General features: G+C 43.2%; 1 protein-coding gene across 2 annotated transcripts in view; it reads left to right on the top strand.

The window, feature by feature from the left end:
- The window catches only part of PGM1 (phosphoglucomutase 1), a 68,193-nt gene extending 57,174 nt beyond the window's left edge, over positions 1 to 11,019 (top strand). For both annotated transcript variants that reach the window (XM_043876693.1, XM_043876692.1), the window contains exons 8-11: positions 1,617 to 1,752; positions 4,564 to 4,747; positions 7,640 to 7,774; positions 10,314 to 11,019. In XM_043876693.1, coding sequence (XP_043732628.1) covers positions 1,617 to 1,752; positions 4,564 to 4,747; positions 7,640 to 7,774; positions 10,314 to 10,403 — 545 coding nt within the window. In that variant the 3' untranslated portion in view covers positions 10,404 to 11,019. The remainder of the gene's footprint in view (positions 1 to 1,616; positions 1,753 to 4,563; positions 4,748 to 7,639; positions 7,775 to 10,313) is intronic.
- The last annotated feature ends 1,990 nt before the right edge of the window (positions 11,020 to 13,009 follow it).

Here is a 13,009-nt window from a genome sequence, read left to right as displayed (position 1 = left end):
ATGAGAGTTCTGTTCCAGATCAGGTTCTTGGAGAAGGGGCTCCATGCATACGTGTGTGGGTGTACGTGCTCAGTTGCTCAGTCATGTCAGACTCTTACGACCCCATGACTGCAGCCCACCAGGCTCCTTTGTCCATAGGATTCTCCAGGCAAGAATACTGGAGCAGGTTGCCATTTCCTCCTCCAGGGGATCTTCTTGACCCAGGAATTGAACCCACATCTTTTGTGTTTCCTGCATTGGCAGGTGGATTCTTTACCACTGTGCCACCTGGCAAGACCCCTCCATGCATATAAGTACATCCAAATGTGCTATTTTGTTATTTTTGGTCAAGATTTTAGCAAGGACCTCAGCAAGAGACAGATTTTCTATGGTTTGTTTAACTAAATCCTTTTTAGTTAAAGAAAGATATCCTAGAACTGGAGTTCCTGGATCCACAAGCAGATCCATTTTTAAGGCTTTCATATTTTTTGCCAAATTGCTCTCTAGAAGGACTGTAACCCTCCCGGAAACAGCATGTTGGAATCCCATTTTCCTTATACCTTCCCTAATATTAGGTATTCTCATTTTTAAATCTGTGGCCATTTGTCAAACAAGTAGCAGTTTATTATTGTGGCTTTAACTTAAATTTGTCTTCTTAAAAATAATATTTTTATATATATATAAGTATTATATTAATCAGGTACCTGTATTCATTTTTTTTGATGAATTGCCTATTTATATTCTTGTGGCCTATTTTTCTGTTCAGGCTTTGCTTTTTCCTTATTAATGTAAAAGAGCTTTTTCTATATTGTTTTAAACATCTACTTTATTTGCAAATGTTTTACATTTTTTTTAGTTTGTCAATGGCCTTTTAATTTTATCCATAGTAGTTTTGCTGATATAAATGCCAATTTTTAAGTAGACAAATAGAGAGACTTTTTCCTTTATGAATTTTGAATTTATATGTTTGCCATCTCTAAGATTAAAAACAATTGTGTGTGTGTATAGGATATATATATATCCTAGTATTTAAAGGTTTTCAGTTTTTATATTTGAATGTATAATTCATCTGGAATTCTTTTTGGCATGGTGTTTAATGTGTAATTCATCTGGAATTCTTTTTGGCATGGTATTTCATAGGGGAAAAAACTGATTTTTTCCCAACTGTTTAACTAGTTATACAAATACTACTTAAAAAGTAATCCATTCTTTCTTACAGCATTGAAGTGACACCTTTATCATTTATTCAGGTCTCATATGTGTTTGGGTCTCTTTCCGGGTGCTCTCTTTTGTTGCATGAATAATAACTAATTGTTTTAATTATTAAAAATTCACAATGGTCATGTTCTTTTGTTTTTTCCTCTCAAATTCATACTTCATAATTGATGTATCACATTCCACCAAGTTATTCCACTGACATTTTTATTGGCATTTGCCTTAAACTCCTAAATTACTTAGGAAAGCATCAACTTTTTTTCAGTAGTATGTGGCTTTATTCAATAAGTGGTTCCTTCCGTGTATTCAGGTTTCTCAGTAAAATTTTATGACTTTTGGTTGGATCATGTTTACCACTGAGTTTATTCTCAAGTATTTTAGAGAAGTCACGCTTCTCACAGCTGCTTGCTGTCCCCCACAAGGTTCTGACCACATCCGTGAGAAAGACGGTCTCTGGGCTGTCCTCGCTTGGCTCTCCATCCTGGCCACCCGCAAACAGAGTGTGGAGGACATCCTTAAAGATCACTGGCAAAAGTATGGGCGGAATTTCTTCACCAGGTAAGCCACAGCCTGGCCAGGAACAGAGGTAGTGCGGGGAAGTGGGCAGAGAGAAATCTCATGCATACAAATTCTTTCCTGTCTTAAGTGTTAATAAAACCTCAGTTCATTCACTTCTATCTATTGGGGATCTTTAAATCTATTGGGGATTTTTAAAACAATTCAGTTGGGGTTGAGATGAAGTCAACTTTTATGTTAGCTATAAAGAACAAGGCTTACAATTTTTAGTTAACTTATTCAAAAGAATGAATGTTTTGTCAGCCTTTTAAATGTACCTATCAGATGGGCATGATAATAGCATTGGATTTGGATTCAGAAAAATGGATTAGAATTTTATTTCTGCCCGCTCGTAGATTGGGAAGTCATTTCACCTCTTTATGTACTCAGTTTTCTCATTTGTAGAAATGGAAATAGCAGTCCAGCTATCAAATGGATTAAGTGAAATATGAGTCTGAAAGTGTTTTATAAACTCTGAGACACTGAAAATATGGAAACTTTTTCTGAAATTATGGAAACAATTATGCTTAGTCTCAATCAACTTTTCTGACTCATTAAAATAGGTCTCCAAAGGCTGTGTAGTTGTCAATGCTTCATTCATTGATTCAATAAATACTGACTGTGTACCTACTTTCTGCCAGGCACTGGGGCTTCTCAATGGACAAAATACTTAGAATAGTTAGTAAGTCTTCTTTACCATATATATTTCTATTTTTAAGATGCATTAACATTTTTTCCAGTGTGCTTTTCACTAATTTCAATTTGCCTTTCCCCTAGTAAGTATAAAAATAACAGATTTTTTCCCCCTGGATCTCACTATTCTAATTGTGGAAAAGAAATATGAGAGCAAGGATATTAGATAAATTACTTATCTGTAAGAAATGTAGAGATATAATTTCTCTGAACTTCAGTTGCCATCTCTATAAAAATAGGTGAGTTGAGACTAGAGAATTTAAAAACTATATCACAGATTCAATGGTCCATGATCTTTGGATAATAAAGAAAGAATTCACCCTTAAGCAACTTGGTCTCCTTAATCAGAAAACTTTTTTCAACTTTGGACAAGTTCATTGCTGTCTTCCTCCCTCAAGTTATTCTTTGGTGGAAGGTGTAAGTAATATCTGCCACACAGTAGCCCTTGCAAATATAGCAAGAATCTCTACTTTCTAAGAACCAGAAAAATCTGGTAATTCAGAACAGCAGTCATGAACTCTCTAGAGCCCAGAGGATCACGAAGGCAGGATCATGTCTATTTTTGTGCTCCATGGTATCACCAAACACCTAATTCATAGTGACATTGTATAAATATGCTTTGAATAGATAAATGAGTTAACAAGTGAACAGTAGACAGAATGGACTAAGATTAGAACAGTTTGTTCAAAGAGAGGGTCACTCTTGAATCAGAAGCCTCCATCTAAAAACTATCAACATATTTTTATTAATCTTAAATAACTGCTAACCAAGTATTACAAAAAAAGTCCTCAGAACCTGAATCTATGATTAGTTAAGATTCCATTCTATCCTCCATTTATTTAACAAAAGTGCTCTTTGCATGCCTTGTTTCACATCAACCTCAAAGCAGTTATTGATCAGGCAACTGAGATTCTGAGAAATGAGGCAACTTGCCCATAGTTGCACAGTTAGTAACCAATAAAGGCTGAATTCATAGCTCCTTCTGTCTGATTCCAGAGCCCAGATTCTTTCCATTATACCCCTCTGTGCCTAGGATTTATAGAACATTTCCCTCAAACACCCAAAGGTCACAGATGTAAAGCACAAACACCTGGTTGTAATTTCGTGCTGTTTATCATTTTAACTGGGGGAAAGAGCTGACTTCAGGATTAAGGGGACTGCTGTCCTTGATTCATAGAATCCTGGAGCCAGAATAGTTGGCCTTAATTCCCTGGTATTTCTCATGTCTCAGAGGTGTCATCTTACACATATATATTTGTTTCACTACTGCAAATAAATATAGACTCTGCTATCTTGAGCCTCTAAAAAATAACTCTCTCAAGAGGGTGTGTGCCACCAGGACAAAAAAAGCCACCTGTAAGAATCTTTAACCTCACAAGAAAGAAGTCAAGAACAATTCTTGGAGGAAAAATAACAGTCATAGCCTTTCATTTGTGATATGCTTTCGTTTTTCTCTTGGCCCATTTGCATCCACGCCAGGCTGCTCTGTCAGGGTGAACGCTGTGGATAAGAATCCACTCTCACTGAGAGGGAGGCGTTCCAGGTGTAAAGAGTTAGGGCTTAAAAAAAGGATGAGTTAGGGCTTGGCTCCTTCATTTGGTCAGTGAAAACTTGGCCTTACTCATGGAAGCTCCTGTGGAGACTGGAACTCTCCTTAGCCAGCATCTCAGCAGCCTCAGGCAGGTCCCAGACTAGGAGCCTTCCAGCATGGATCCCAAAGAAGCTCCAGCTGTTTGGAAGAGCAGTGCCTGAGTCATGTGCGCCTTCATGCAGCCTTCTTTAGAGATAACACTGCTTTTGTTTCTATGGCCTCCGGAGGTGGTGATTAAATGTTAGATTGCATCTCTCAAAAGCCTTTGAAGCTGCTAGGAGCTTTATTCTGTAGAAAAGCCCAAATGGGAGTTTTCTGCTCATTCAGAAGCCCCTGACCCTTTCCTGAAACCCTCCAAACGCTTCCTTTCATCCCTGGCCTGCTCCATCCCCAGAGAGTTACACGCTCATATTTTTGCCAGCTTCTTCTGAAGTTAGATGTTTGGGGGGAGGGCCAAACAAATGATGCAAGAAGTGCTGATATCCGTTGGTGTGATTTGAAGTCAGCCTCAACTTTGTATTTTCTCCCAGGTATGATTATGAGGAGGTGGAAGCCGAGGGTGCAAACAAAATGATGAAGGAGTTGGAGGCCCTGATTTCTGATCGCTCCTTCGTGGGGAAACAGTTTCCAGTGAGTGATAAAGTTTACACCGTGGAGAAAATTGATAACTTTGAGTACAGCGATCCGGTGGATGGAAGCATTTCAAGAAATCAGGTAGGAACAGATGTATGTGTACGTGGGAGAGAGTCCTTGGAGCTTGGTCTCTGAAATCTCAAGAGAAAAAAGAAAAAGGTTTCTTGGTCATTTGTCTTTTGCTGCCCTGTTTTCTCAAGTGACTTTCTGCCAAGTCACATATGATTTGCACAGGTACTTGTAGATAAAATGGCTTTTGCCCTGATTCTATGCTTACCGCTATGCCCTCATTCTGGGATGCTTAGTCTAGACTCCAGAAGGACTTTTACATTCTCCAGAATTCCATGTAAGAGGTCATGTTGATGTGTGCGCAGAAAAGAGCCCTAGAATATTAAAAAGATGGAGAGCTGCTGCCTTCGATCTCAGCCTCCTCCCTCTCTCTCAAGAGACTGTAGCAGAATGCCAGCATGGCATGAGAGTGATCTCTTTATAGATGTTTCTTGTGATCTATTCTAATTTCTAACAAGAAGAAAAAAAACCAGACAAACCATTTGTGGACTTAGAAACATTCACTGTTATCACCTGTAGCACATGACTCGAAGCTGACCCTAACATAGCAGTGTGCATCACAGTGGGGACCCCGGACCACATCTAGATGGAGACAGAGTTGTTAGGGCTTCCTTCACTGGGTGCTGGGCACCCAGGGTGAGGGCTTGTCAGCCGTTCTCCAGGCTCCTCACAAACACCCGGGCTCAGGCTCCTCTCTCCTCTGGTTCTATTGCTGTTGTCACAGAACGGACTCAATTTGGAGACAGAGGGACTTCCCTGGTGGTCCAGTGGTTAAGACTTCACCTTCCAATGCAAGGGATGTGGATTCAATAAGATCCCACATGCCCCGTGACCAAAAAACATAAAACAGGAACAACTTTGAAACAAATTCAATAAAGACTTTAAAAATGGCCCACATTAAAAAAAAATATTTTTAAAAAAAGATAGGAAAAAAAAAAGATAGAAACAGAGATGATTAAGGGGGAGATAAGACTCTGCTATAGCTTTCCAATTAGCTTTTTTTTCTGATCCAGATTTTTGGCCTGGTCCTTCTCAAGGCATCCAGCACAATTTGAAAGAATTGGACTGCTGGATTTATTTGAAGTCTCTCTTTGGAGAGCAGGTAGTGGATGGGTGGATGGAGCCTGGCCACTGTGACCCTCGGTGCCTGGAGTATCCCTTTCTCAAAATGTTGGCCCCGTGGCTTTTTTCCCTTATGCCTTTTCACCATCTGGGAGAACTTTAGGTCCAATCTGGATGATTGTAAATGATGTCTGAGCTAATTAGAAAAAGAGAGACCTGAGGTGGGAGTGGGTGTAAGAAGGGGGAGGATGAGGCCCAGGCCATGGCAGAGCAGAGCAGAAGTTTTTGTGGTGAAGCCTTCAAAGAGAGAACAGACCTTTAGGAGAAGTAACCCCCAACTCTGCACTGCATCCCACGTCTGCAGTGTGCGTGGGAGGGTCATCGGCGTGGGCACAGTCCCTGCTCTCTGCACTCTAAGGAAGTCAGCAGCTCCACGGTCTATAAGCAGAAAAACCAGGGAAGAGGGAAAATCTTCTTAAGTAGATACAGCATCTACAGTCAAGTGGAAAGAACGTAGAAGCTTCAGGTTGAGGCTGTGGGGAAGGAGACCAACTCTGGTATATGCCTAGAAAGCAAGAAACGGTAAATGGATATTAACTGTGTCCTCCCCACATTGACTGACTGGGAAGGTCCTCTGGGGTTTTCACTGCTGAGTGGCATGATGAAACACTGGATGGGACTGGGTGACAAATAGTATATGAGAGGCAGTATCTTTCCTTTTGGTTGGTCATCAGCTTCATACAAACTTCTTCCTGTGGAAGAATTGACATCCTTATCGAGACTGAAGGGTCTTCAAGTAACTGTCTCACCCAGCCTTCTTACCTCAAGAGTCCCCATCCTTTTCCCCCTGAATCAAGATTATTGAGGACAAGAGATGTGGCCAGAGAGGGAAGAGAGAGGGCTGGAGAGAGAGAGAGAGACTGGGCTTGGCATTGCACCCACCTGGACCCTGCTTTGAAGCACCAGGCATCGGTGGAGACTGACCACTGGATCCTGCTCAATAGGTTGGAATAGCTTGCCTCTACCAACTGGGGCACCTGGCCCCCTGACCTCTTTCTGAGGCTCTTTATTAAGATTTTGCAAAGAGCCCATCCTCTGGTCCACTTGAAACTTCATCTGCTCTGGTTTCAGCCCATTCTGATAGTGTTTCCCTCCTGATCTGGACATTGAATCTCTGTATCTAGCAGCTTGTTTTTGTTTTTTTCTTTTTATAAATTGATTTATTTTTTAGTTGGAGGATAATTGCTTTACAATGTTGTGTTGGTTTCTGCCATACATTAACATGAATCATCCATAGGTATACACGTGTCCACTCCCTCTTAAACCTCCCTCTCACCTCCGACTACATCCCACCCCTTTAGTTCATCACAGAGCACCAGGTTTGAGCTCCCTGCCTCGTACAGCAAATCCCCACTATCTAATTTTAAATATGATAATGTATATGTTTCCATGCTACTCTCTCAGGTCGTCCCACCCTCTCCATCTACCACAGCTTATTTATTTATTTACTTATTTATTAAGCTTCAAACTGGAATGGTTAGCCCATAAATCACAGGTAAGTGGGATGAGAAGGCCGGTGTTGTGTCAGCCAGCCTCCCCAGGATCTGGTCTCCCACCTGACCCTGGAGATGCTTCTCCTCCATAAGCCAGCCCCCACTGGCTGGATGCAGTGACAGGCTGACCAAGGGCAGACTCCTGGGGCTCAACTGAGGCTGTTTCTCAAAATCCTACGATTGATCAAGTGTAGATGAAGTTAGATCTTCAAACGGACCCCTCAAAATTTTCCAGCCTTCATTCTCCCGTCTAGGGGTGAGAAAAAACAAATGCTGTTATCTTTCCCAGGGCTTGCGGCTCATTTTTGCAGACGGTTCTCGCATCATCTTTCGACTGAGCGGCACTGGGAGCGCGGGAGCCACCATCCGACTGTACATTGACAGCTATGAGAAGGATCTCGCCAAGATCTACCAGGACCCCCAGGTAATGCCCGAACCCTGAGCCCTGGCTGGTTCTTTCTGTTGGAGGGAGGGATAGTGGTTCCATTTTGCCTGTGTCATCACAGCTCATCTCTCAAATGATCCAACAAGTGGGCTCTCTTTCCGTCATGCCTCCTTCAGTATATCAGAAAACAAGAATAGCTAACAACTATCTGAGCATTTTATATTTGTCAAGCTCTGTTCTAAAGCCATTATCCAAACTGGTATACTCATTTCACTCTCAAATCTCTTATTCTTATCTATTAATATCCCTACTACAGATAAGGCAACAGAGGCTCAGAAAGGTTAAGCAATAGTTAATAGGTTCACATGCCTGGTAAGTGGCAGATTCAAGTGAACTAATCTTCGAATCAACCCCAGTCTGGTGCTCTGATCTGTCAGTGATTATTTGTCACTTTGCTAGGTCTCATCACCTTCCCTGGAAGAACGCACATTGATTCCAGATTTGGTCCAGGGTACAGGGTAGGGAGGGCTGGGGTAGGGGGTAGGGAAGGCTGGAGTAGGGGTTAGGGAGGGAGAGGCTGTTTCATGACCCAGAAAGAAAGGTCTTTATGGAGAGTGTTTGGACTTGCAACTTGTATTTTGGGTTCCCAGCCCCACCCAGAGTGTCTCCAGGAGTATGTCAGAGTGAGGAGGGACCCTGGGAGCCAGGGTTGATGACTTGGAGGACAGTCATCATCCTTGTTCCTTGTCTTAGGAGCTGCTCCCCAACCAGAGTTCCAGAGCCAAAACCAGTTTAGGAAGTGTGGAGGTGGGTTAGCCCCTTCTTGGCAGCTCATAACACACACTGTACCTTAAAGCTCTGAGTGGACTTGCAGTACAGATGCCCATTTAAATAGTGTTCGCCACGCCTGTTTTCCCGCAAAGCTTTTTCCTTCTACCACCTAATTAGAATCCTATGAAACTCATTTGAAAACCCCTGGCATAGTGCTTTTGAGCGCTGGTTTTGGATTAGAGAGATCTTGTTTTAAATTCAGTTCCTGCCACTTAATACCTGTGTGTCCTTGGGTAAGTCTTTTTAATGTTCTGAGCTTTGGTTTCTTTGTCTGTAAAATGGCAGAATGCTACTTACCTCAGTGTCATAGGGATTTAAGGAGACAATGAATGCAAAGTTCAGAATATTGTGGCTGACATATGGGATTAGCTTTCGAGAAAAAGTGGCTCTTACAGTTGTTTTTACTACAAAAAGAGAGAAATGAAAGGATACTTCCCTTTCTCAGATTTTCCAGTGGCCAGGCACCAGTTTCAGTTATTGCCACATCCCTGTGGTGTTAAGACATCCCTAAAATTAAAATCAAAGACAATGGTATCTACCTTGTAGACCCACAGAATAATAGAGCAAGAGCAAGAAAGGAAGTTGTGCTTCTCTGTCTTAATACCTGACACATGGTAGATACAAGGAATGAATGAAAGATGTCTCATCTAAACTGTAGTCCTTAGGAGATGGGAGGGCACTGAAGGATGTAGAGTGCCCACATGCCCAGGGGTACCTTCTTTCCAGGTGGGGACTTGCCTTCCCCTACTCTGGAGCTGCTGGTACTCAGCCTCAGCACTTCACTGGGGCTGTTGGAGCCCCCAGGGGAGTGGCAAGTGGTATGTGAACCTGTGCAGTGGTTCTCCAACTTCCTTCTAGGTATAATGAGTTGGTGGATATTTAGGTGAGGGAAGGCAACAGTGGGCAGTAGAACATGAACTGCCCTTGGCTCTGCCCTTGAATCACCAGGTCACCTCACTTCACTTCTTTGGATGTCAGTTTTCTCATCTATAAAATGGGCAGTTCAACGAGATACATAGTTTTCTTTTCTCATATTAAAAATATTTATTTATCTAAGCAACAGCAGGATTCATCTTTTTTCCTTAAGTGAGAAGTTGGAGAAGGAAATGGCAGCCCACTCCAGCACTCTTGCCTGGAGAATTCCGTGGACAGAGAAGCCTGGTGGGCTGCAGTCCTCGGGGTCACAAAGAGTCGGACGTGACCGACTTTCACTTTTTTTTTTTTTCAAGTGAGAAGTAGGTGGCGAGGGGCGGTGGGAGGGGGCAGTGATGTTGTTGTGTTTTGAAAAGGTATTTTTGGTTAGAGTGTGGGAAACAAATTGGAGGATGCAGAAGCTGATATGGAAGCACCGTTGTTCCGGGTAAGAGGGAGGACTTGGTTTAGCGAGAGCTATGGCACTGGGATTGGGAGAACTGGGTGATATAGAAGATTAGCCACTTAGGATGCTGGGGTTTCAACCAGGGGAATATGAGAGAAGGAGGTGTCAAGAGCAACTCTTAATTGTTTATTCGCTATATATGATAGACTGTGGTGTCACACTGTTGAAATAGGGAATGCCGGAACTAGGTTTCTTCTATGGGGAAAGAACCATGTCTTTGTTTTTAGACTTAGAGAGTTTGAGGAGCCGTGGAGAGATCAGAGTACACAGATGAGGCTTTGGAGCTCAGAGGCCAAGTCAGGGCTGGAGCTCTGGATCTGTCTCTAGAGAAAGTGGTGGCAAAGATTGTTCTCTTTGTGTCTCCCTCAGGTCATGTTGGCTCCCCTTATTTCCATTGCCCTGAAGGTGTCCCAGCTCCAGGAAAAGACGGGCCGCACTGCCCCCACTGTTATCACCTAAGAAGAGAGGCCAGATGTGGTACGTCCCTCCACCCCAGGTCCTCCGAGTCATCCGATTGAAGAGCACAGACAGAAACAAAATGTATTCACCCAGGCTTTTTAGGATTTGGTTTTTCCACTAACCAGTTGTTGACAAATGGTACTATTCCGAGGCTCTGCCAACTGATATGCCTGCAGGAGCCATGTGGGAAAGAGAAGAGAAGGAACCCAGGGGCTCATACTACTGTTGGTTCCTTTTTGTGTCCTTGTGCACCGCCGCCGTGTGGGTATTTGTCTCCTTAGCATCGGGTCCTGTTTACACTGCACTGGAAGATGGAGGTTGAGCATCAGTGTATGAGGCCAATGTCCATCCTTAGGATCTGCCCCATGATATGACAGTGAGAATTCCTTTCTCCTTGGTGAGCCTTTCCCTCATTTTTTTTTTTTTTATTTTTTTTTTTTCCTTTCCCTCATTTAATGTTTACATGTCATCTAACAAAACACAGTTTCTTGTGCCTTCTCTCCAATCACTTCTTTCTTCAGAGGGAGACGTACTTGTCTACAGCTTTCTCTCATTTTGCAGCATAGTCCCATTCACACAAGTATTTTGGGATATTAAAGCAAAATAAGGTACCATGTCTTGGTGTCTTTTTTTCTTACAAAATGCTCTTTGGATTTCAGAAAGAAACCAGATTTTTCTTTTATTTTACGAGGGGGAGGGTGGTATTGTATTTTGTTTGGATGTCCTAGCTAGGGAAAAAAAAAATGTTCTCTGCACTAGGTTTAAAATTAGACTCAAGAACTGTAATTTCAAATCTTAGCAGGGTCAACCAAACCCTGAATCCTTCCGCAGTGGATAAATTAAGCTCGACATGGTTAACTTGGAACAAGGGGAGGGAAGAGAGTGTTCAGGAGATCTTAAATAGCAAAGACTGCCTTGTGCCCTGGGTACCTAGATGCCATGCTGCCTGTGGAGGCGACAGGCAGAACTCTCGGAATCTGAGAGCCGGATCACCAGCATTTGGCTGGAAATCTTGAGCTCACTGGCATCTTATTCACCTTAGAACATTTACATTCAGCCCCTGAGTGTAACTCAGTAGTTAAAAGCATAGTTTTGGGAGCCAACAGACCTGAGTTTGAATCTCACTTGAAACCCTGAATGACCTTTGAATATCATTCTCCTTATCTTTAAATTGGGCTTGAAACATAGTTCTAACTTTGCAGAGTCACTGAGAACACAAAGCGAGTGGATCTGTGAAAAGCTGGGGCAGGGTATCTCATTCGCAGTAGGTTGTCCAACAAGTGGGAACTAGGATAGTGCCTACAATATTCTTTTCTATATTTTAAAGTATAGGAAAAACATAAACCATAATCGAAATATTTGGAATGCATTTTGTGGTTTGGAAGGCACTTCTCACAAAGTCAGCTTGCTGTATGGACTGATCCAGAGAGGCAGCCCAGCTGTGCACCCCTCCCCAACCCAGGGTGGACTCCCCATCCCAGGCAGCAGGGCCTTTACCTGGGTGAGAGTTCCTCTGTTACCATCTAACAAGGGTGTCCCTCCCAGCAAACAGAACTGAGCTTTGATAATGATGAGATGGAGACGAGTACTTATTGAAGATGAATTAATCCTACTCCAGGAACTGTGCTGAGTGCTTTCCATATACTCTGTAAGTGCTGCCAATACCTCTACAATGTAAGTACTTTGAATTTTCCCACTTTAGAGGTAAGGTTCAGCTGTTGTTCAAGCTCACACCGCTGGAGAAGCATGGCATGTTCCCCGGCAGGGCAGCCTCTGGTACTGACCGGCTACTACTTCTAACAGGTGGAAGAAAGGCATGCAAATGCCCCCATATTTTACTTATTAAAAGGTTTCACTGCATGCCTTGGGTGCCAGAGACTCTGTTAGGTTTGGCATTGTTGCCTAGCACCCCCGCCCCCCCTGAGATCTTGATACGTGGGTATATCGGTCAGCCAGGAAACACACACTGCCCCACTGAGTGTGAGATGCCTTGGGAAGGAAAGGATGTGTGACACATAGTTACTGCCCTCCAGCTGCCTTGGAGACTGGTTGGAGGAATGAAGTCCCACACAGAGAGAAGGCTGTGTAGGATAAGTGCCTTAGGGATTGTGTAGGCAACACAAGCTGTTATAACCAAAGTTTCCAAGTGCCTAGACAGTGGGCTAGATGCTTTCTAGTAACCTTCCAAGGGAGACAAGCTTGTGCCCCCTTTAGAGCTGAGGCAACTGTAGCTCAACAGAAGCTTAAGTAACCTGCCCCAGGTTTTCAGATACCATGTGGCAGAAGTGGAATATCGACCCCAAGTCCTACTTGCTTTCCATGAGCCTTTTCTGCCTCCCCATCTGTTGAATCAGCTGCAGACAGTTCCAGGCCTGTGGCCCCTGGAACAGTTTCAAGAATTTCCTCCTCATCCTTGATCATAATTTAGCTGCTTTCCCTAATCCACTTGGCTGCAGCTTTGGGAGCTGATGGCTCAAGGGGGAAAGAGGGAGGTGGCCAGGGCCAAGAGGCAGTGGGGATGGGCAGGGATACGGGCCGCCCTTCCTCCCTCTGTGGCTTCCAGAGAGACACCCCAACACATGTGCCCCCAGGAGTGCCAAGAGACG

This window comes from Cervus elaphus, chromosome 20, assembly GCF_910594005.1.
Source record: "Cervus elaphus chromosome 20, mCerEla1.1, whole genome shotgun sequence".
NCBI lineage: Eukaryota > Metazoa > Chordata > Mammalia > Artiodactyla > Cervidae > Cervus > Cervus elaphus.
This window is presented reverse-complemented; position numbering and strand designations above follow the sequence as displayed.